This window comes from Oncorhynchus clarkii, chromosome 30, assembly GCF_045791955.1.
Source record: "Oncorhynchus clarkii lewisi isolate Uvic-CL-2024 chromosome 30, UVic_Ocla_1.0, whole genome shotgun sequence".
NCBI classification, from domain to species: domain Eukaryota; kingdom Metazoa; phylum Chordata; class Actinopteri; order Salmoniformes; family Salmonidae; genus Oncorhynchus; species Oncorhynchus clarkii.
The window spans coordinates 44,445,279-44,470,023 of NC_092176.1; the positions used below are offsets into that span (position 1 = coordinate 44,445,279).

Here is a 24,745-nt window from a genome sequence, read left to right on the forward strand (position 1 = left end):
CTGACTGGCATGAAAACCCCTTTCATGCTATCTGGGTCAACATTTGTAATGTTTCAAGCTTTAGTGTAATGTAAGTTATAAAGAAACTGGAAAAGGCGGTTGTGATGAGCTGTTTTTAATAACACAGATGTCATCGCATGACAGGTCTTATGTGGAGGTGTAACGTCAAATCACAGGTCTGCAGGAGGACGCATAGACTCACCTGACATGGGCCTTTTGACCTCCAGCGCGAGGGTCACGGGAAGGTTGTGCATGAGCTCACAGATGTCGTGATATGACGAGGAGCACGTGGGCGTGTCCCCAATCGACACGATCTCGTCTCCCACACACATCCTGCCCCGGGATTCCTGCAACCAGGCCATAAAGTGTCACATCTCAAAAGGTACCGTGTATGAGGTCATCAAAAGGGGACGGTGGAGAGGATCAAACAAAGCAAAGTTTTGTAAAGAAGGATGAAGACATTAGGGCAAGGAACAGGCGGCCAGCTTAATAGTTTTATTGAGGACGTACGATTGTATACTGGCTGATTTTATCAGTGTACTGCAGTTAGATACATATTGTCTGGCTGATTTTATCAGTGTACTGCAGTTAGGTACATATTGCCTGGCTGATTGACTTTTGATTAACTCCTGGTACCAGTGTTAACATGCACGATTTGTGATGTCTGTGTACTGTAGACATTAGCCTGGAATCCAAAACTGATATGGTGAAATAACAGTTTGGATTCCAGGCCGGGAAAAACAACGTACTCTCTCGGCCGCTCCTCCAATCCTCAATCCAGTGATCACCACCTTCAGAGGAGAGGATCTGATCTCCAGGTCCAGACCGAAGGACTCCTCCTCACTCCTCCTCAGGACCACCTTGTCGATGGTGCAGTGAGCTGGCTCCTCCCCCGCCAACTCGCTGCAGGCCTCGCCCTTCTTACAGAGGAGGTTGGGGTTACAACCAGGCCGTCCCAGGGAGTGGCTGGAACCTACCCCAGGCTGAGGGGCCAGAGACTGGGAGGATGAGGAGGTCGGAGACTCCTCTCCTTTGGTTCTCTGGTTCTGGTTCTGCTGATTGGTTGGCTGGATGGGCGGGGCCTCGATGCTCAGCATACTCTTGACGCGTGTCACAGCCTTGTGTTCCAGCTTAGGGGAGTGCTTGGGCTCCAGGGGGCCCTGAGAGTCCATCCTCACACCCAGGTTACTGGGGCCTGTCGTGGGGAAAGACCCTCCTCCTCCCCCGGGGGTCTGGTGGTGGTCCGACTGGCGGATAGGCATGAAGGGCGATTCTGCGCCGGAGGAAGGAACGAAACCGACCCCTTCCTGTGACTCCAGAGAATTACTATGAAGCAGGATATGTGGGCCTTCACTCTCCTCGTCCAACTCCACTGATGACGTAGAGATCATGATGCCAGAGTCAGCAACCACCCCCATGGCGGGAACACGACCAGCGACCTGGCGGAAGGGCAGGGTAACTAGACAAAGAAGAATAGAGAGAGAGAGAGAAAGAGAGAGAGAGAGCGAATGAAAGGAGAGGGTTTAACACACATCCAGATATTGTACAGGAACTGACTTGCTGATCCCAATAAGTCTCATAAAAGACAGAAAACATAACATTTTTGACCAACACGGTATCTCCATCATATCCTCACCAGCATCTTCATCATCGCTGACCTCATCGTCACGGCAGATGACTCGTCTCTGTCGGAGCAGTGGACTGCGGACGGAGTTGCTACCAGGACTACACACGCTGGTCTGGCGCTGGGTGGTCTCCACTGGCCGGTTTAACACCGGGACACCGGGAGCCTTATCATCTGTTCTGACCTCCACGCTGACCTCCACTCCTACACCAGAGGCATCTTTTAACCCTGCCACCAGAGGAAGACAGAGACAGAGATGTCAGGTGAAACTGAACATGAACATCAATGGTTTCAGGAAAACATAATGCTGGTTTACCCAGCTGCTGATTAGATTGATGTATGGTTCTTATAGCTATACTATAACACAACATTAGTAAACTGTTCTGCAGAAAAACCCTCTCTCTGGTCCTGGCAGTTAAGAGACTAACTTGAGGACTCTCTAGCCCCAGCAGAGACTACCATCTCACCTCTGGTCCTGGCAGTTAGAGGCTAACTTGGGGACTCTCTAGCCACAGCAGAGACTACCATCTCACCTCTGGTCCTGGCAGTTAGAGGCTAACTTGGGGACTCTCTAGCCCAAGCAGAGGCTACCATCTCACCTCTGGTCCTGGCAGTTAGAGACTAACTTGGGGACTCTCTAGCCCCAGCAGAGGCTACCATCTCACCTCTGGTCCTGGCAGTTAGAGACTAACTTGGGGACTCTCTAGCCCCAGCAGAGGCTACCATCTCACCTCTGGTCCTGGCAGTTAAGAGACTAACTTGGGGACTCTCTAGCCCCAGCAGAGGCTACCATCTCACCTCTGGTCCTGGCAGTTAGAGACTAACTTGGGGACTCTCTAGCCCCAGCAGAGGCTACCATCTCACCTCTGGTCCTGGCAGTTAGAGACTAACTTGGGGACTCTCTAGCCCCAGCAGAGACTACCATCTCCCGGTCGTTCACACCTCTGGTCCTGGCCACTCCATTGCTAAGGGGGTTGCTAGGGGCCCTTATCACATCGTGGGGTGAACCAATCACAGGCCTTACCTGGTGGTTTTCAAACCCCCTTACTTCTGTCCCTGGACTCAGTCTCCAGCAGGCAGCTCTCTCATTAACCTCTGCCCGGGAACATCACACAGTTGGACCGCTAGCCAACTGAACCTTTTCCTTCTTCCCATGGACAAGCCTTCCGTCTGTAGGTCACTGACCAGTGAGTGTGTGTATGTGTATGTGTGTGTGTGTGTGTGTGTGTGTGTCTGTTAATGTGTGTGTAATAAAGTGTGTTTTGTACATCTGTTTCCTACTAGTCATTACCATGCCTTCTAACAGAGGCACCGGGACTGTTGTAGCTGGATCTAAACCAGGACAGTTGTAGCTAGATCTAAACCAGGACTGTTGTAGCTAGATCTAAACCAGGACTGTTGTAGCTAGATCTAAACCAGGACTGTTGTAGCTAGATCTAAACCAGGACTGTTGTAGCTAGATCTAAACCAGGACAGTTGTAGCTAGATCTAAACCAGGACAGTTGTAGCTAGATCTAAACCAGGACAGTTGTAGCTAGATCTAAACCAGGACTGTTGTAGCTAGATCTAAACCAGGACTGTTGTAGCTAGATCTAAACCAGGACAGTTGTAGCTAGATCTAAACCAGGACTGTTGTAGCTAGATCTAAACCAGGTCAGTTGTAGCTAGATCTAAACCAGGACTGTTGTAGCTAGATCTAAACCAGGACTGTTGTAGCTAGATCTAAACCAGGACTGTTGTAGCTAGATCTAAACCAGGACAGTTGTAGCTAGATCTAAACCAGGACAGTTGTAGCTAGATCTAAACCAGGACAGTTGTAGCTAGATCTAAACCAGGACAGTTGTAGCTAGATCTAAACCAGGACAGTTGTAGCTAGATCTAAACCAGGACTGTTGTAGCTAGATCTAAACCAGGACAGTTGTAGCTAGATCTAAACCAGGACTGTTGTAGCTAGATCTAAACCAGGACAGTTGTAGCTAGATCTAAACCGGCACCTCTTACTGAGACCACTATCAGTTGGTGGCACTCTTTTTCATATACCATTTGGATGTGGAATAGGGGAAATGGACTGTACCATGTGGCTGAGTGGCGGGGGTGTCGTCTATTGAGGTGTTACAGCTCCTGTGGTGGAGCATGTCGTCATCACTGGATCCCATCGCAGTGGTTTCCGACAGCGACGAATGACTGGTTACTTCCTGGGAAAAGTACTGAGATAGCTCCGCCTCCGAACTCAGAGACCCTTGCTGCTCAGAAAGAGAGAGATTACATTAAAGCAAGAGGAACACCTACATTCGTGTAAGAAGGAAGACTCAAAGCCTTGAGTGTTCCATTTACCCCCATTTATCCTATGAATCTAATGAGAGTCTGAGAGCTTTCGGAACTCTGCTGAAGAGGAAGAATAGATTAGGACAAGGTATTGTCTCAACCCAATATGATTCAGCTGCAAAAACATCGGTGATTCCTAACAATAGTGAATGGACATTGACTGGTGATCGATCGATTGATTGATTGATTGGTTCATGTACTGATAGATCGATTGATTGATATATTGATTGTTGTGTGTAATGTATGGCATACCCTGCTGGCGGGCTCCAGGAACCTCTTCATGGTCCAGCTGAGGGAAGAGCCATCTGCCTGTTTGGCCTTCACTGTGAGGGAGGGGCTCTTAGAAGGCATGCCTAGAGGTCAGAGGAAACAGGTTAGACTAGAATCCCATTCACTCAACAACCTGACTCCAATATAGATATCACAACAGACTATGATACCAGGTAAGCACTTCTAAGCGCTGGCGATAAGAAATATAGGTTTGGGGGTGTGTAAGAAATATTTTGGCTATTTTCACAACCAGAATTATGGGCACAGTAGCAAGCGGTGAAACACAACAAGTTGTGGGTGGGTCGAGGCTTGGCCCCTCACTGGCCAATCAGAACGTGTTCCATGGGTAAATATGTGGTTGCTTCAAGTTGTGTATTTCAAATAAAATAAAATTGAATCTAATTTTATTTGTCACATGCGCCGAATACAACAGGTGTAGAACTTAGTGAAATGCTTTACTTTACAAGCACTTAACCAATAATGCTTAAAGAAGTTTTAATAAAAGAATAAGTATTAAAAGTGTAAGGGGTGTGTGACGTTCGTCATAAGGAGTAGACCAAGATGCAGCGTGGTATGTTATCCATCCTTTATTTTAGAAATTAAAACTTCAAAGAACAAAACAAAACGAACAACCGAAACGTGACGCTAATAATAAGATCCCACAAAGCACAATGGGAAAATGGCTGCCTAAACATGATCCCCAATCAGAGACAACGATAAACAGCTGCCTCTGATTGGGAACCATATCAGGACCCCATAGAAATACAATTGCCCTAGATAACCCACCCTAAATCCCACCCCGACCAAACCAACATAGAGAATAAACAGCTCTCTAGGGTCAGGGCGTGACAGGGTGCATAATCGGTGGCAGGGAAGTCCTAAATCCCACCCCGACCCAACCAACATAGAGAATAAACAGCTCTCTAGGGTCAGGGTGTGACAGTGCGTGACAGGGCGTGACAGAGCGTGACAGGGCGGGTAATCGGTGTAGGCTGTAGCATTTGCACTGATAAACTACAGGGGCTAAGGCCTACTGTAAATTGTAGTCAGGACATGGACATGCCAAATGTAGTTGTTAAGCAATATTAAATTGATTAAGGTCTAAAAAGACAATGTATAATTCTCATCAAATTCTAATAAAAATGAAACAACTACTTGTTTTAAAATAGGCTGTCTAGATACAGTTCCAGGAACAGTTTTAAAATAGGCTGTCTAGATACAGTTCCAGGCACAGTTTTAAAATAGGCTGTCTAAATACAGTTCCAGGCACAGTTTTAAAATAGGCTGTCTAGATACAGTTCCAGGCACAGTTTTAAAATAGGCTGTCTAAATACAGTTCCAGGCACATTTTAAAATAGGCTGTCTAGATACAGTTCCAGGAACAGTTTTAAAATAGGCTGTCTAAATACAGTTCCAGGAACAGTTTTAAAATAGGCTGTCTAGATACAGTTCCAGGAACAGTTTTAAAATAGGCTGTCTAGATACAGTTCCAGGAACAGTTTTAAAATAGGCTGTCTAGATACAGTTCCAGGAACAGTTTTAAAATAGGCTGTCTAGATACAGTTCCAGGAACAGTTTTAAAATATGCTGTCTAGATACAGTTCCAGGAACAGTTTTAAAATAGGTTATGTCTAGATACAGTTCCAGGAACAGTTTTAAAATAGGTTATGTCTAGATACAGTTCCAGGCACCATAATTGCTCCTGGTGGGCGTATAATACAGACTAATGGAGGGTTTTATGCACGTCCAAACTGTTCACAGGGGCTGGTTAAAGATCCAGTATACAGAGAAAGAGGGAGTGTCCACCGTTATACTGATCTCAAATGTTTTATAAACATCATGGAACCATCTAACAGGTCATATTAGGACTCCTCCAGAAATAGCAGACGAGGAATCGTATCGGGTTCGAGCCATGTAGCCTGCGTTCTCCCCATCAACCCCATTGGACGGTGAATCTTTCTAATAAGTTCAGGTTTTTTTTATATCAAACAAACGAAAAACAATCAATCTGTTTGTTAAACTAACAACAATATTTATAAAAAGGATTGGGCCAGAAACTGTGTACACATAGGGTTACATGCCATTAGGAATAACATTCACACATCACAAATTACTCGGATTCTGTCCATTGTATCGCTGCCTATGTACGAGGAAGATTCTCCAGATTCTCTGCAGGTGATATGGCATTATAGGATTAAGTAGTTTGGAGGAGCCTGTCTTTGGTAATCGGAAAAGGGGCGCTATTTGAAAATGGGGATGGATAGCCTACATGAAAAAGTGAAATGCAGGTACAGTTGAAGTCAGAAGTTTACATACACCTTTGCCAAATACATTTAAACTCAGTTTTTTCACAATTCTTGACATTTAATCCCAGTAAAAATTCCCTGTTTTAGGTCAGTTAGGATCACCATTTATTTTAAGAATGTGAAATGTCAGAATAATAGTAGAGAGAATCATTTATTTCAGCTTTTATTTCTTTCATCAAATTCCCAGTGGGACAGAAGTTTACATACACTAAATTAGTATTTGGTAGCATTGCCTACAAATTGTTTAACTTGGATCAAACGTTTCGGGTAGCCTTCCACAAGCTTCCCAAAATAATTTTGGTGAATTTTGGCCCATTCCTCCTGACAGAGCTGGTGTAACTCACAAGGTCCTTTGCTGTTGTTCTGGGATTGATTTGATTTGATTTGGAAATTACTCCCAAGGATGAACCAGACTTGAGGAGGTCTACAATTGTTTTTCTGAGGTCTTGGCTGATTTATTTTTATTTTCCCATGATGTCAAGCAAAGAGGCACTGAGTTTGAAGGTAGGCCTTGAAATACATCCACAGGTACACCTCCAATTTACTCAAATGATGTCAATTAGCCTATCAGAAGCATCTAAAGCCATGACATCATTTTCTGTAATTTTCCAAGCTGTTTAAAGGCACAGTCAACTTAGTCTATGCAAACTTCTGACCCACTGGAATTGAGATACAGTGAATTATAAGTTAAATAATCTGTCTGTAAACAATTGTTTGAAAAATTACTTTAAAAAGTAGATGAAAGTAGATGTCCTAACCGACTTGCCAAAACTATAGTTTGTTAACAAGAAACTTGTGGAGGGGTTGAAAAACGAGTTAATGACTCCAACCTAAATGTATGTAAACTTCCGACTTCAACTGTATGTGAATTGTGAATAATGAAAAGGCATGAGGGCAAAGCTCTCTCAGTAGACCATTTAATGGTGCCCAAACTATCTGAACTGACTACATCTTGTACTGACACGTCGCAAACTCACTACACTATATATACACACTATATACACACTCACTAGACTATATATACACACTATATTCACACTCACTAGACTATATATACACACTATATACACACTCACTACACTATATATACACACTATATACACACTCACTAGACTATATATACACACTATATACACACTCACTACACTATATACACACTCACTACACTATATATACACACTCACTACACTATATATACACAATATATACACACTCACTAGACTATATACACACTATATACACACTCACTACACTATATATATATATACACACTATATACACACTCACTACACTATATATGCACACTATATACACACTCACTAGACTATATATACACACTATATACATACTCACTAGACTATATATACACACTCACTACACTATAAGCCCCATATACTACCCACTATTGCGACCTGTACGCTCTCGTTGGCTGGCCCTCGCTTCATACTCGTCGCCAAACCCACTGGCTCCATGTCATCTACAAGACCCTGCTAGGTAAAGTCCCCCCTTATCTCAGCTCGCTGGTCACCATAGCATCTCCCACCTGTAGCACACGCTCCAGCAGGTATATCTCTCTAGTCACCCCCAAAACCAATTTTTCTTTGGCCGCCTCTCCTTCCAGTTCTCTGCTGCCAATGACTGGAACGAACTACAAAAATCTCTGAAACTGGAAACACTTATCTCCCTCACTAGCTTTAAGCACCAACTGTCAGAGCAGCTCACAGATTACTGCCCCTGTACATAGCCCACCTATAATTTGGCCCAAACAACTACCTCTTTCCCTACTGTATTTATTTATTTATTTTGCTCCTTTGCACCCCATTATTTTTATTTCTACTTTGCACATTCTTCCACTGCAAATCTACCATTCCAGTGTTTTACTTGCTATATTGTATTTACTTTGCCACCATGGCCTTTTTTTGCCTTTACCTCCCTTATCTCACCTCATTTGCTCACATCGTATATAGACTTGTTTATACTGTATTATTGACTGTATGTTTGTTTTACTCCATGTGTAACTCTGTGTCGTTGTATGTGTTGAACTGCTTTGCTTTATCTTGGCCAGGTCGCAATTGTAAATGAGAACTTGTTCTCAACTTGCCTACCTGGTTACATAAAGGTGAAATAAAAAAATAAAAAAATATATACACACTATATACACACTCACTAGACTATATATACACACGTATACTATATATACACACTCATTAGACTGTATATACTATATATACACCAAAACATTTCTGCAGCATTGAAGGTCCCCAAGAACACAGTGGCCATCATTCTTTTTTTTTGTTTCTTTAAAAACATTTTTTTTACCCCTTTTTCTCCCCAATTTCGTGGTATCCAATTGTTAGTAACTACTATCTTGTCTCATCGCTACAACTCCAGTACGGGCTCGGGAGAGACAAAGGTTGAAAGTCATGCGTCCCCCGAAACACAACCCAACCAAGCCGCACTGCTTCTTAAACACAGCGCGCATCCAACCTGGAAGCCAGCAGCACCAATGTGTCGGAGGAAACACTGTGCGCCTGGCAACCTTGGTTAGCGCGCACTGCGCCCGGCCCGCCACAGGAGTCGCTGGTGCGCGATGAGACAAGGATATCCCTACCGGCCAAACCCTCCCTAACCCGGACGACGCTAGGCCAGTTGTGCGTCGCCCCACGGACCTCCCGGTCGCGGCCAGTTACGACAGAGCCTGGGCGCGAACCCAGAGTCTCTGGTGGCACTGCTGGTGCTGCAGTACAGCGCGTGGCCATCATTCTTAAATTAAAGAAGATTGGAACCACCAAGACTCTTCCTAGAGCTGGCTGCCCAGCCAAACTGAGAAATCGGGGGAGAAGGGCCTTGGTCAGGGAGGTGTACAAGAACCCGATGGTAACTCTGACAGCGCTCCAGAGTTCCTCTGTGGAGATGGGAGAACCTTCCAGAAGGACAACCATCTTTGCAGCACTTCACCAATCAGGCCTTTATGGTGGAGTTGTCAGATGGAATCCACTACTCAGTAAAAAGGAACATGACAGCCCACTTGGAGTTTGCCAAAAGGCATCTAAAGACTCACAGACCATAAGAAGCAAGATTCTCTGGTCTGATGAAACCAAGATAGAACTCTATGGCCTGAATGCCAAGCGTCACGTCTGGAGGAAACCTGGCACCATCCCTATGGTGAAGCATCATGCTGTGGGGATGTTTTTCAGCGGCAGGGACTGGGAAACTAGTCAGGATCGATACACAGGTGAACGTAACGGAGCAAAGAACAGAGATCCTTGATGAAAACCTGCTTCAGAGCGCTCAGAACCTCAGACTGGGGCGAAGGTTCACCTTCCAACAGGACAACGACCCTAAGCACACAGCCAAGACAACACAGGAGTGGTTTCAGGGCAATTTCTGAATGTCCTTGAGTGGCCCAGACAGAGCACGGACTTGAACCCGATTTAACATCTTTGGAGACACCTGAAAATAGCTGTGCAGCGACGCTCCCCATCCAACCTGACAGAGCTTGAAAGGATCTGCAGAGAAGAATGGGAGAAACTCCCCAAATACAGGTGTGCCAAGCTTGTAGCGTCATACCCAAGAAGACTCGAGGCTGTAATCACTGCCAAAGGTGCTTCAACAAAGTACTGAGTAAACGGTCTGAATACTTGTGTATGTGGTGATAATTCAGTTTTTTAGCAAATGAGCAAAAAATAAATAAATCAAGGTTTTGCTTTGTCATTATGGGGTCTTGTGTGTAAATTGATGAGGGTAAAAACTGATTTAATACATTTTAAAATGAGGCTGTAACCGAACAAAATGTGGAACACTTTCAAGGTTTGTGAATACTTTCCGAAGGCACTGTATCAACATCAAACACATTATTATTATCTATCCTGATGTCTAGTCACTTTACCCTGCCTTCATGTACATATCTACCTCAAATACCTTATTATTATCTATCCTGATGACTAGTCACTTTACCCTGCCTTCATGTACATATCTACCTCAAATACCTTATTATTATCTATCCTGATGTCTAGTCACTTTACCCTGCCTTCATATACATGTCTACCTCAAATACCTTATTATTATCTATCCTGATGTCTAGTCACTTTACCCTGCCTTCATGTACATATCTACCTCAAGTACCTTATTATTATCTATCCTGATGCCTAGTCACTTTACCCTGCCTTCATGTACATATCTACCTCAAATACCTTATTATTATCTATCCTGATGCCTAGTCACTTTACCCTGCCTTCATCTACATATCTACCTCAATACCTTATTATCTATCCTGATGCCTAGTCACTTTACCCTGCCTTCATCTACATATCTACCTCAAATACCTCATTATTATCTATCCCGATGTCTAGTCACTTTACCCTGCCTTCATGTACATATCTACCTCAAGTACCTCGTACCTCTGCACATTGATCTGGTACTGGAACTTCCTGTATATAGCTCCACACTGATCTGGTACTCCCTGTATATAGCTCCACATTGATCTGGTACTGGTACTCCCTGTATATATCTCCACATTGATCTGGTACTGGTACTCCCTGTATATAGCTCCACATTGATCTGGTACTCCCTGGATATAGCTCCACATTGATCTGATACTGGTACTTCCTGTATGTAGCTCTACATTGATCTGGTACTGGTAATTCCTGTATATAGCTCCACATTGATCTGGTACTTCCTGTATATAGTTCTACACTGATCTGGTACTTCCTGTATATAGCTCCACATTGATCTGGTACTTCCTGTATATAGCTTCACATTGATCTGGTACTTCCTGTATATAGCTCCACATTGATCTGGTACTTCCTGTATATAGCTCTAAATTGATCTGGTCATTCCTGTATATAGCTCCACACTGATCTGGTACTTCCTGTATATAGCTCCACATTGATCTGGTACTTCCTGTATATAGCTCCACATTGATCTGGTACTTCCTGTATATAGCTCCACATTGATCTGGTACTTCCTGTATATAGCTCCACATTGATCTGGTACTTCCTGTATATAGCTCTACATTGATCTGGTACTTCCTGTATATAGCTCCACATTGATCTGGTACTTCCTGTATATAGCTCCACATTGATCTGGTACTTCCTGTATATAGCTCCACATTGATCTGGTACTCCTGTATATAGCTCCACATTGATCTGGTACTTCCTGTATATAGCTCCACATTGATCTGGTCATTCCTGTATATAGCTCCACATTGATCTGGTACTTCCTGTATATAGCTTCACATTGATCTGGTACTTCCTGTATATAGCTCCACATTGATCTGGTACTTCCTGTATATAGCTCTAAATTGATCTGGTACTTCCTGTATATAGCTCTAAATTGATCTGGTACTTCCTGTATATAGCTCTACATTGATCTGGTACTTCCTGTATATAGCTCTACATTGATCTGGCACAGGCACTTAATGTGTTCATTATGTTGTACTTAATTGTATTCCTCTTGTGCTAGTTACTATCTTGTTATTATTATTTTCAAACTCTGCATCGTTGGGTAAGGTTCCTAAGCAATGATGTCACTGTAAAGTCCACACTAGTTGTATTGTGATGAATACAATTTGATTTGACTTTAAAACTTTATTGATAGGCTAATTGGCTAACGCATAAAATAACACACCTATGTGATGCTACAAAACCAGCTGTTATTATAGGGGAGAGTAAGCTATGCTTGGTTTTTGGTTTTTCGTCAAAATAAACGAAATGGGAGGGAAACCAATTTATTTTATGTTTCTAAATAGAAGATTCACCGGCACAAAATTCCAGAGCGACAGTCTTTATCTTGGCCAGGTCACAGTTGTAAATGAGAACTTGTTCTCAACTAGCCTACCTGGTTAAATAAAGGTAGAAATAAATAAATAAATAAATAAAAACATGACGAAATGCAAAACTAACGTGTGTTTTAAGACTTGTGCCTCCTTAACACCAGCCGAATATAGAGCCCTGAGACTCTTAAAAAAATGATTGACACTCTCTTCATCGATCGAGAGAGAGGACAGATGTGAGAGAGAGGAGGTAAAGAAGAAAGACAGAGAGCGAGAGAAAGAGAGAAAGAGGTAGAGAGAAAGAGGGAAAAAGAAAGAGAGAAAGAGAGAAAGAAAGAAAGAGAGAAAGAGAGAGAGAGAGAGGTGAGAGAGAGAAAGAGGTGAGAGAGAGGAGAGAGAGAGAGAGAGAAAGACAGAGAGCGAGAGAAAGAGAGAAAGAGAGAAAGCGAGAAAGAGAGAGAGAGAGGTGAGAGAGAAAGAGGTGAGAGAGAGAAGAAAGAGAGAGAGAGAGAAAGCGGGAAAGAGAGAGAGAGTGAGAGAAAGAGAGAGAGAAAGAGGTGAGAGAGAGGAGAGAGAGAGAGAGAGAGGGAGAGATAAAGAGAGAGAGAGAGAGAGAAAGAGAGAGAGAAAGAGAGAGAGAAAGAGGTGAGAGAGAGGAGAGAGAGAGGGAGAGATAAAGAGAGAGAGAGAGAGAAAGAGAGAGAGAGAGATAGAGAGAGAGAGAAAGAGGTGAGAGAGAAGAGAGAGAGAGATAAAGAGAGAGAGAGAGAAAGAGGTGAGAGAGAGGAGAGAGAGAGAGGGAGAGATAAAGAGAGAGAGAGAAAGAGGTGAGAGAGAGGAGAGAGAGAGGGAAAGATAAAGAGAGAGAGAGAGAGAGAGTAAGAGAGAGAGAGCGAGAGAAAGAGCGAAAGAGAGAAAGCGAGAAAGAGAGAGAGAGAGGTGAGAGAGAAAGAGGTGAGAGAGAGAAAAAAGACAGAGAGAGAGAGAAGAGAGAGAGAGAGAGAGAGAGAGAGAGAGAAAGCGAGAAAGAGAGAGAGAGAAAGAGAGAGAGAGAGAGAGAAAGAGAGTGAGAGAGAGAAGAAAGACAGAGAGAGAGGGTGCGGGGGGGGGGGGGAGAGAGACAGACCTAGAGTTTGAGAGGCGTGTCCGTCCTTACTCAGACTGTCTCTGTGTGAAGACCTAGTGATTACATCATCCATCTCCTGCTCTGAAACCTGGAGGAACAAAACAGAGAGGAACGTTCAGGAAACACTCATTGAACCACATTCACCACTGGGCCCTAGTCTCACACTAGTGCTGATCAAGGATCCTGATTATGGACCAGACAGACCTGATCCTAGATCAGCACTACTCCTATGACACACTGTGTACCTTGTGCAACAGGTGTTTGGCACAATGTAACCACCAGATGTCAATGAAGTCAAGGCCAGGCCAGGCCAGGCCAGTCCAGTCAAGGCCAGGCCAGTCAAGGCCAGTCCAGTCAAGGCCAGTCCAGTCACGGCCAGTCCAGTCACGGCCAGTCCAGTCAAGGCCAGTCCAGTCAAGGCCAGTCCAGTCAAGGCCAGTCCAGTCAAAGCCAGTCCAGTCCAGGCCAGTCCAGTCAAGGCCAGTCCAGTCAAGGCCAGTCCAGTCAAGTCAAGGCCAGTCCAGTCAAGGCCAGTCCAGTCCAGTCCAGTCAAGGCCAGTCCAGTCAAGGCCAGTCCAGTCCAGTCCAGTCAAGGCCAGTCCAGTCAAGGCCAGTCCAGTCAAGGCCAGTCCAGTCAAGGCCAGTCCAGTCCAGGCCAGTCCAGTCAAGGCCAGTCCAGTCAAGGCCAGGCCAGTCAAGTCAAGGCCAGTCCAGTCAAGGCCAGTCCAACCAAGGCCAGGCCAGTCAAGGCCAGTCCAGTCAAGGCCAGTCCAGTCCAGTCCAGTCAAGGCCAGTCCAGGTCAAGGCCAGTCCAGTCAAGGCCAGTCCAGTCAAGGCCAGGCCAGTCACGGCCAGTCCAGTCACGGCCAGTCCAGTCAAGGCCAGTCCAACCAAGGCCAGGCCAGTCAAGGCCAGTCCAGTCAAGGCCAGTCCAGTCCAGTCCAGTCAAGGCCAGTCCAGGTCAAGGCCAGTCCAGTCAAGGCCAGTCCAGTCAAGGCCAGGCCAATCACGCCCAGTCCAGTCACGGCCAGTCCAGTCAAGGCCAGTCCAGCCAAGGCCAGTCCAGTCAAGGCCAGTCCAGTCAAGGCCAGTTCAGTCAAGGCCAGTCCAGTCAAGCCCAGTCCAGGCCAGTCCAGGCCAGTCCAGTCCAGGCCAGTCAAGCCAAGGCCAGTCCAGTCAAGCCCAGGCCAGGCGCTCTGGATCAGAACAGACAAGTTGACAGAAACAACAAGAGGACTAACAGAGGAATGTCAGCTGGCATCACCACAATATAATGTTCTGGATTATAAAAGGCTAAATCATTTAAATAGATAACCCAAAATGGATAGGTTTAAGAAGAGAAACTAAACTCTAACAACGGAACAACACTTCAATTTGTAATGTTAAGAAATAGAAAATGTAATTTTGATGTAGCTTGGTAGGAGCATAACTAACTAACAGAAACCCTGCTCAGTATTCACCGCCCAGCACCCAACTACAGTCCTTTAAAAAGTAATGACATCCATAATCACTCATAATCACTCTTATCTTTCAATGAAATTACATTTAACAAAAACAAACCACAATACTGCCGTAATTGCAGGGTTCTGACTCTGTAGCTAGAGAGCTCTTCGATACAGTTTGTATCCCAAATTGCACCCTATTCCATACATAGTGCACTACTTTTGATAAGGGCCTGTGTCAAAAGTAGTGCACTACATAGGGAATAGGGTGCCATTTGGGACATATTCCTGTGTTTTGCCTTCATTTGATTGGAGCACTAAAATGCTTTTGAGTCTTCCTTTGCTTTCCCAGGCAGGCCAGTGCTGGAGGAGTCAACAGCATCTGATCAGGCTGACAAACATTAACATGCTGGAGGAGTTAACAGTATCTGATCAGGCTGACAAACATTAACATGCTAGAGCAGTTAACAGCATCTGATCAGCCTGACAAACATTAACATGCTGGAGGAGTTAACAGCATCTGATCAGCCTGACAAACATTAACATGCTGGAGGAGTTAATAGCATCTGATCAGCCTGACAAACACTAACATGCTGGAGGAGTTAACAGCATCTGATCAGCCTGACAAACATTAACATGCTGGAGGAGTTAACAGCATCTGATCAGCCTGACAAACATTAACATGCTGGAGGAGTTAACAGCATCTGATCAGCCTGACAAACATTAACATGCTGGAGGAGTTAATAGCATCTGATCAGCCTGACAAACACTAACATGCTGGAGGAGTTAACAGCATCTGATCAGCCTGACAAACATTAACATGCTGGAGGAGTCAACAGCATCTGATCAGCCTGACAAACATTAACATGCTGGAGGAGTTAATAGCATCTGATCAGCCTGACAAACACTAACATGCTGGAGGAGTTAACAGCATCTGATCAGCCTGACAAACACTAACATGCTGGAGGAGTTGATGCTGCAGCTTGAAGAGAGCTAGGACTTGTTGATGACTGTGTTACTCTCTTTCTCCCCCTCTGTCTCCCTCCCTCTCTCTCTCTCTCTCTCTCCCCCCTCTGTCTCTCTCTCTCGCTCTCTCTCTTTCTCCCCCTCTGTCTCTCTGCCCACCCCTCACTCTCTCTCTTTCTCCCCCCCTCTCTCTCTCTCTCTCTCTCTTTCTCCCCCTCTGTCTCCCTCCCTCTGTCTCTCTCTCTCGCTCTCTCTCTTTCTCCCCCTCTGTCTCTCTGCCCCCCCCTCCCTCTCTCTCTTTCTCCCCCCCCCCTCTCTCTCTCTTTCTCCCCTCTCTCTCTCTTTCTCCCCCGCTGTCTCTCTGTCTCTCTCTCTCTCTCCCCCTCTGTCTCTCTGTCTCCCCTCTCTCTCTCTTTCTCCCCCTCTGTCTCTCTCTCACTCTCTCTCTCTCCCCCCTCTCACTCTCTCTCTCCCCCTCGCTCTCCCCCTCTCTCTCTTAGCAGAGGCCACTTCCTCTTCAGCTCACCATAAAAATGCTGCTCCCGCTCCGCTCCCGTCAGCTGATCTACTAGCAACCTATCAGGTTGCAGCTTGTTAGCTTCACCCCCCCCCCCCCCCCCCCCCCCCCCCCCAAACGCCCCTTCATGTCTGTCTGGTTCAACTGTGTGCCTGTTTCTTGACTCGAGGTAGAAGTTGCCACTAACCACAGATCTAGAATCAGATCTGCCCTTACCAATCGTTACCATACTGTATATGGGATAAAGGAGCATCTGACAGTGGACTAGTTTTTAATAGATCCTACTGGGGTTCAATGGGGATTTAAGGTAGGTCTCCACATGTCTGATGGATTAGACAACATGAACCAATAGTGTCAAACAACCTGGTGTTGATACCAGCCGAATTAAATCTGTTCAGAGACCAGAGACGCAACCCCCAGTCTGAATCTCCGGAAGGGAGATTCACGAGGGTATCAGCTTGTACTGTGGGTTATTGTCAGTGGAGTGTTTAAGGTAAAGGGACCCTTTGTCTGCCTACAGCGAAGCACATATGTCTCTCTGTGAGTAAAGTTCAGTACAGGTCATGTAACGCGTCATGTCTGGGCCGCACTGCAGGACTAGAGAATCTGGTTAAAACACGCTATGGTCAAAGTACCTGGTTGTCTAAACCAAGGACAGAGAGAACGCAGACTCGGTGGTTCGGTGTTGGTTAAGCGCTCAAAGTCTTTAGAAATATAGCCCAGATAAGACAATGAGCTGTCACTGATGTTGAGCTGTTGCCTGACTGTTCCAACGGTTCATTGACACAAAGCTGTACAGATAGCAGGACAGGAATCTCTGCCTCTCTCTCTGCCATCCCTGTCTCTTTCCCTCTTTCTCAATCTCTATGTCCATCTTTATGTCTCTATCCTCTCCCTCTCCCTGTCTCTCCCTCTGCCTGTCTGTCTCTCCCTCCGTCTGTCTGTCTGTCTCTCTCCCTCGGTCTGTCTGTCTCTCTCCCTCGGTCTGTCTGTCTCTCTCCCTCGGTCTGTCTGTCTCTCTCCCTCGGTCTGTCTGTCTCTCTCCCTCGGTATGTCTGTCTCTCTCCCTCGGTCTGTCTGTCTGTCTGTCTGTCTGTCTGCCTGTCTGTCTCTCCCACTGTCTGTCTGTCCCTCTGTCTCTCCGTCCATCTGTCTGTCTGTCTGTCTGTCTGTCTGTCTGTCTGTCTCTCCGTCTGTCTCTCCGTCTGTCTGTCTGTCTCTCCCTCCGTCTGTCTGTCTGTCTCTCCCTCCGTCTGTCTGTCTGTCTCTCCCACCGTCTGCCTGTCTGTCTCTCCCACCGTCTGCCTGTCTGTCTCTCCCTCCGCCTGTCTCTCCCTCCGCCTGTCTCTCCCTCTGCCTGTCTCTCCCTCTGCCTGTCTCTCCCACCACCTGTCTCTCCCTCCGCCTGTCTCTCCCTCTTTCTCGGAGTGATTTATCTACACCAATACGTTACTCCCTGACCCTTCTAACCACCTGACCCATCCAACCCCCAGTTACACATAAAGGTTCCACCCTCTCACATTTAAAGTGGTAGCATATGTCTGTAGAAACCAGGAACCTACAGCCTCTAGCACCTCCCTGTTTCATTAACAGCAGAGATCACTTATGGTTACATTATGACGAGTCAGCACATTCAGCTCTCTCTCTCTCTCTCTCTCTCTCTCTCTCTCTCTCTCTCTCTCCCCCTCTTGGGGGGTGTGTGTGTGTGTACCTTGGGGTGTGCGTGTGTGTGTACCTTGGGGTGTGTGTGTGTGTACCTTGGGGTGTGTGTACCTTGGGGTGTGTGTGTGTGTACCTTGGGGTGTGTGTGTGTGTACCTTGGGGTGTGTGTGTGTGTGTGTGTGTACCTTGCAGTGTGTGTGTGTGTGTACCTTGGGGTGTGTGTGTGTACCTTGGGGTGTGTGTGTGTGTACCTTGGGGTGTGTGTGTGTGTACCTTGGGGTGTGTGTGTGTGTGTGTACCTTGGGGTGTGTGTGTGTGTGTGTGTACCTTGGGGTGTGTGTGTGTACCTTGGGGTGTGTGTGTGTGTGTACCTTGGGGTGTGTGTGTGTGTGTACCTTGGGGTGTGTGTGTGTGTACCTTGGGGTGTGTGTGTGTGTGTGTACCTTGCAGTGTGTGTGTGTGTGTGTACCTTGGGGTGTGTGTGTGTACCTTGGGGTGTGTGTGTGTGTACCTTGGGGTGTGTGTGTGTGTACCTTGGGGTGTGTGTCTGTGTGTGTGTAACTTGGGGTGTGTGTGTGTACCTTGGGGTGTGTGTGTGTGTACCTTGGGGTGTGTGTGTGTACCTTGGGGTGTGTGTGTGTGTACCTTGGGGTGTGTGTGTGTACCTTGGTGTGTGTGTGTGTGTACCTTGGGGTGTGTGTGTGTACCTTGGGGTGTGTGTGTGTGTACCTTGCGGTGTGTGTGTGTGTGTACCTTGGGGTGTGTGTGTGTACCTTGGGGTGTGTGTGTGTGTGTGTGTACCTTGGGGTGTGTGTGTGTACCTTGGGGTGTGTGTGTGTGTACCTTGGGGTGTGTGTGTGTGTACCTTGGGGTGTGTGTGTGTGTACCTTGGGGTGTGTGTGTGTACCTTGGTGTGTGTGTGTGTGTACCTTGGGGTGTGTGTGTGCGTGTGTACCTTGGGGTGTGTGTGTGTGTACCTTGCGGTGTGTGTGTGTGTGTACCTTGGGGTGTGTGTGTGTACCTTGGGGTGTGTGTGTGTGTACCTTGGGGTGTGTGTGTGTGTGTGTACCTTGGGGTGTGTGTGTGTACCTTGGGGTGTGTGTGTGTGTGTGTACTTTGGGGTGTGTGTGTGTACCTTGGGGTGTGTGTGTGTACCTTGGGGTGTGTGTGTGTGTGTACCTTGGGGTGTGTGTGTGTGTGTGTGTGTACCTTGGGGTGTGTGTGTGTGTACCTTGGGGTGTGTGTGTGTGTACCTTGGGGTGTGTGTGTGTGTGTACCTTGGGGTGTGTGTGTGTACCTTGGGGTGTGTGTGTGTGTGTACCTTGGGGTGTGTGTGTGTGTGTGTGTGTGTACCTTGGGGTGTGTGTGTGTGTACCTTGGGGTGTGTGTGTGTGTACCTTGGGGTGTGTGTGTGTGTGTACCTTGGGGTGTGTGTGTGTGTGTACCTTGGGGGATGTGTGTGTGTGTGTGTGTGTGTGTACCTTGGGGATGTGTGTGTGTGTGTGTGTGTGTGTGTGTGTCCCTTGGGGGATGTGTGTGTACCTTGGGGTGTGCGTCTGTGTACCTCTTCGGGGGATGTGTGTGTGTGTGTGTGTGTGTGTGTGTACCTTGGGGGATGTGTGTGTACCTTGGGGTGTGCATGTGTACCTTGGGGTGTGTGTGTGTGTACCTTGGGGGGGGGGTGTGTGTGTGTGTGTGTGTGTACCTTGGGTAGGATGTGTGTGTACCTTGGGGTGTGTGTGTACCTTGGGGGATGTGTGTGTGTGTGTGTGTGTGTGTGTGTGTGTACCTTGGGGATGTGTGTGTGTGTGTGTGTGTGTGTGTGTGTGTGTGTACCTTGGGGGATGTGTGTGTGTGTGTACCTTGGGGGATGTGTGTGTGTGTGTGTGTGTGTGTGTGTGTGTGTGTGTGTGTGTGTGTGTGTGTGTGTGTGTGTGTGTGTGTGTGTGTGTACCTTGGGGTGTGTGTGTGTACCTTGGGGTGTGTGTGTGTGTACCTTGGGGTGTGTGTGTGTGTACCTTGGGGTGTGTGTGTGTGTACCTTGGGGTGTGTGTGTGTACCTTGGTGTGTGTGTGTGTGTACCTTGGGGTGTGTGTGTGTGTGTGTGTACCTTGGGGTGTGTGTGTGTGTACCTTGGGGTGTGTGTGTGTGTACCTTGCGGTGTGTGTGTGTGTGTACCTTGGGGTGTGTGTGTGTGTACCTTGGGGTGTGTGTGTGTGTGTGTACCTTGGGGTGTGTGTGTGTACCTTGGGGTGTGTGTGTGTGTGTGTACTTTGGGGTGTGTGTGTGTACCTTGGGGTGTGTGTGTGTACCTTGGGGTGTGTGTGTGTGTGTACCTTGGGGTGTGTGTGTGTGTGTGTGTACCTTGGGGTGTGTGTGTGTGTACCTTGGGGTGTGTGTGTGTGTACCTTGGGGTGTGTGTGTGTGTGTACCTTGGGGTGTGTGTGTGTACCTTGGGGTGTGTGTGTGTGTGTACCTTGGGGTGTGTGTGTGTGTGTGTGTGTACCTTGGGGTGTGTGTGTGTGTACCTTGGGGTGTGTGTGTGTGTACCTTGGGGTGTGTGTGTGTGTGTACCTTGGGGTGTGTGTGTGTGTGTACCTTGGGGGATGTGTGTGTGTGTGTGTGTGTGTGTACCTTGGGGATGTGTGTGTGTGTGTGTGTGTGTGTGTGTCCCTTGGGGGATGTGTGTGTACCTTGGGGTGTGCGTCTGTGTACCTCGGGGGATGTGTGTGTGTGTGTGTGTGTGTGTGTACCTTGGGGGATGTGTGTGTACCTTGGGGTGTGCATGTGTACCTTGGGGTGTGTGTGTGTGTACCTTGGGGGGGGGGTGTGTGTGTGTGTGTGTGTGTACCTTGGGTAGGATGTGTGTGTACCTTGGGGTGTGTGTGTACCTTGGGGGATGTGTGTGTGTGTGTGTGTGTGTGTGTGTGTGTGTGTACCTTGGGGATGTGTGTGTGTGTGTGTGTGTGTGTGTGTGTGTGTGTGTGTGTGTGTGTGTGTGTGTGTGTGTGTGTGTGTGTGTGTGTGTGTGTACCTTGGGGTTGGGGTGTCTGCTGATGATGAGGCTGACTGGTCCTGGTCCACACTCACTGAGAATAGCATAGGCCTCACTCAGGGCCACATGGCGTAGACTCACAGAGTCCACCTCCAAGACTTGGTCCCCTCGACTAGAGACACACACACACAGACACACACACACACAGACACACACACACAGACACACACACACACACACACACACACACACACAATCTGTTAGTATTATGTCCAGTAAATAATCCTTAGTGCCAAAGCCCGAAGAAAAGAGAGAGAGAGAGAGAGAGAGAGAGAGAGAGAGAGAGAGAGAGAGAGAGAGAGAGAGAGAGAGAGAGAGAGAGAGAGAGAGAGAGAGAGAGAGAGCAACTCTAGCCATCTGCAGTGTACCAGCAACATTAGCCATCTGCAGTGTGCCAGCAACACCAGCCATCGACAGTGTACCAGTAACCCCAGCCATCTGCAGTGTGCCAGCAACAACAGCCATCAACAGTGTACCAGCAACATTAGCCATCTGCAGTGTGCCAGCAACACCAGCCATCTACAGTGTATCAGCAACTCTAGCCATCTGCAGTGTACCAGCAACACCAACCATACCAGCAACATCATCCATTTGCAGTGTACCAGCAACACTAGCCACACCAGCAATATTTGTCATCTACAGTGTACCAGCAACCCCAGCCATCTGCAGAGTGCAACACCAGCCACCAACAGTGTACCAGCAACAATAGCAGTGTGCCAGCAACACCAGCCATTGACGGTGTACCAGCAACAGTACCAGCAACATTAGCCATCTGCAGTGTGCCAGCAACACCAGCCATCAACAGTGTACCAGCAACCCCAGCTATCTGCAGTGTGCCAGCAACACCAGCCGTCGACAGTGTACCAGCAACATTAGCCACCTGCAGTGTGCTAGCAACACCAGCCATCGACAGTGTACCAGCAACACTAGCCATCTGCAGTGTGCCAGCAACACCAGCCATCGGCAGTGTGCCAGCAACACCAGCCATCGGCAGTGTGCCAGCAACACCAGCCATCTGCAGTGTGCCAGCAACACCAGCCATCTGCAGTGTGCCAGCAACACCAGCCATCGACAGTGTACCAGCAACACTAGCCATCTGCAGTGTGCCAGCAACACTAGCCATCTGCAGTGTGCCAGCAACACCAGCCATCGACAGTGTACCAGCAACACTAGCCATCTGCAGTGTACCAGCAACACTAGCCATCTGCAGTGTGCCAGCAACACCAGCCATCGACAGTGTACCAGCACCATTAGCCATCTGCAGTGTGCCAACAACACCAGCCAACGACAGTGTACCAGCAACATTAGCGATCTGCTGATGGCGTACCGGTACAGAGTCAATGTGGAGGCTATATACAGGGGGGTACCGGTACAGAGTCAATGTGGAGGCTATATACAGGGGGTTCTGGTACAGAGTCAATGTGGAGGCTATATACAGGGGGTTCTGGTACAGAGTCAATGTGGAGGCTATATACAGGGGGTACCGGTACAGAGTCAATGTGGAGGCTATATACAGGGGGTATCGGTACAGAGTCAATGTGGAGGCTATATACAGGGGGTACCGGTACAGAGTCAATGTGGAGGCTATATACAGGGGGTACCGATACAGAGTCAATGTGGAGACTATGTACAGGGGGTACCGGGACAGAGTCAATGTGGAGGCTATATACAGGGGGTACCGATACAGAGTCAATGTGGAGGCTATATACAGGGGGTACAGGTACAGAGTCAATGTGGAGGCTATATATAGGGGGATACCGGTACAGAGTCAATGTGTGGGGGCACCGGTGTTGAGGTAATATGTACATGTAGGTAGAGTTATTAAAGTGACTATGCATAGATAATAACAGTGAGTAGCAGCAGTGTAGAAGAGGGGGGGGGGGGCAATAGAAATAGTCTGGGTAGCCATTTGATTAGCTGTTCAGGAGTCTTATGGCTTGGGGGTAGAAGCTGTTTAGAAGCCTCTTGGACCTAGACTTGGCGCTCCGGTACCGCTTGCCGTGCGGTAGCAGAGAGAACAGTCTGTGACTAGGATGGCTGGAGTATTTGACAATTTTTAGGGCCTTCCTCTGACACCGCCTGGTATAGAGGTCCTGGATGGCAGGAAGCTTGGCCCCGGAGATGTGCTGGGCCATACGTACTACCCTCTGTAGTGTCTCGCGGTCGGAGGCCGAGCAGTTGCCATGCTAGACAGTGATGCAATTAGTCAGGATGCTCTCGATGGTGCAGCTACAAAACCTTTTGAGGACCCATGCCAAATCTTTTCAGTCTCCTGAGAGGGAATAGGTTTTGTCATGCCCTCTTCACGACTCTCTTGCTGTGCTTGGACCATGTTAGTTTGTTGGTGATGTGGACGCCAAGGAACTTGAAGCTCTCAACCTGCTCCACTACAGCCCCGTCGATGAGAATGGGGGTTTGCTTGGTCCTCCTTTTCCTGTAGTCCACAATTATCTCCTTAGTCTTGATCACGTTGAGGGAGAAGTTGTTGTCCTTGCACCACACGCTAGGGTCTCTGACGTTGGAGTCATGCCTAGCCGTGCTGTCATGAGTGAACCGGGAATACAGGAGGGCGCTGAGCACACACCCGAGGGGCCCCTGTGTTGAAGGTCAGCGTGGCGGATGTGTTGTTACCTACCCTCACAAACTGGGGGCAGCCAGTCAGGAAGTCCAGGATCCAGTTGCAGAGGGAGGTGTTTAGTCCCAGGGTCCTTAGCTTAGTGATGAGCTTTGAGGGCACTATGGTGTTGAACGCTGAGCTGTAGTCAATGAATAACATTCTCACATAGGTGTTACTTTTGTCCAGGTGGGAAAGGGCAGTGTGGAGTGCAATAGAGATTGCATCATCTGTGGATCGGTTTGTGTGGTATGCAAAATTGGAGTGGGTCTAGGGTTTCTGGGATAATGGTGTTGATGTGAGCCATGACCAGCCTTTCAAAGCATTTCATGGTTACAGACATGAGTGCTACGGGTCGGTAGTCATTTAGGCAGGTTACCTTAGTATTCTTGGGCACAGGGACTATGGTGGCCTGCTTAAACATGTTGGTATTACAGACTCGGACAGGGAGAGGTTGAAAATGTCAGTGAATATACTTTCCAGTTGGTCAGCGCGTGCTCGAAGTACACATCCTGGTAATCTGTCTGGCCCTGCGGCCTTGTGTATGTTGACCTGTTTAAAGGTCTTACTCACATCGGCTGCGGAGAGCGTGATCACACAGTCGTCCGGAACAGCTGATGCTCTCATGCATGTTTCAGTGTTACTTGCCTAGAAGTGAGCATATAAGTTATTTAGCTCGTCTGGTAGGCTTGTGTCACTGGACAGCTCTCGGCCATGCTTCCCTTTGTAGTCTGTAATAGTTTGCAAGCCCTGCCACATCTGACAAGCGTCGGAGCCGGTGTAGTGCGATTTGATCTTAGTCCTGGATTGATGCTGTGTGCAGAGGTATGAGGCAGGGGTATGAGGTATTTGAGATAGATATGTAGAAGAAGACAAGGTAAGGTGACTAGGCATCAGCATAAGTACCAACATAAGTGAAATTGCACATCGAAAGATTTTTCAGCTTGTCGGGTATTCAAACCAACAACGTTTCGGTTACTGGCCCAACGCTCTAACCACTACCTGCCATCTTATTTATTTCCCCTGCCACCCCAGTAATTTACCCACTTTTTCATGTGGGAGAGG

General features: G+C 47.4%; 1 protein-coding gene across 3 annotated transcripts in view; it reads right to left on the reverse strand.

The window, feature by feature from the left end:
- Positions 1–24,745, reverse strand: part of LOC139389979 (PDZ domain-containing protein 2-like) — a 238,085-nt gene that overhangs the window by 26,542 nt on the left and 186,798 nt on the right. For 2 of the 3 annotated variants that reach the window (XM_071137043.1, XM_071137045.1), the window contains exons 13-19: positions 21,046–21,178; positions 13,425–13,512; positions 4,202–4,302; positions 3,699–3,867; positions 1,637–1,852; positions 750–1,459; positions 203–347 (exon numbers count right to left, since the gene is read on the reverse strand). In XM_071137043.1, coding sequence (XP_070993144.1) covers positions 203–347; positions 750–1,459; positions 1,637–1,852; positions 3,699–3,867; positions 4,202–4,302; positions 13,425–13,512; positions 21,046–21,178 — 1,562 coding nt within the window. The remainder of the gene's footprint in view (positions 1–202; positions 348–749; positions 1,460–1,636; positions 1,853–3,698; positions 3,868–4,201; positions 4,303–13,424; positions 13,513–21,045; positions 21,179–24,745) is intronic. The other variant, XM_071137044.1, reaches the window with a different exon arrangement.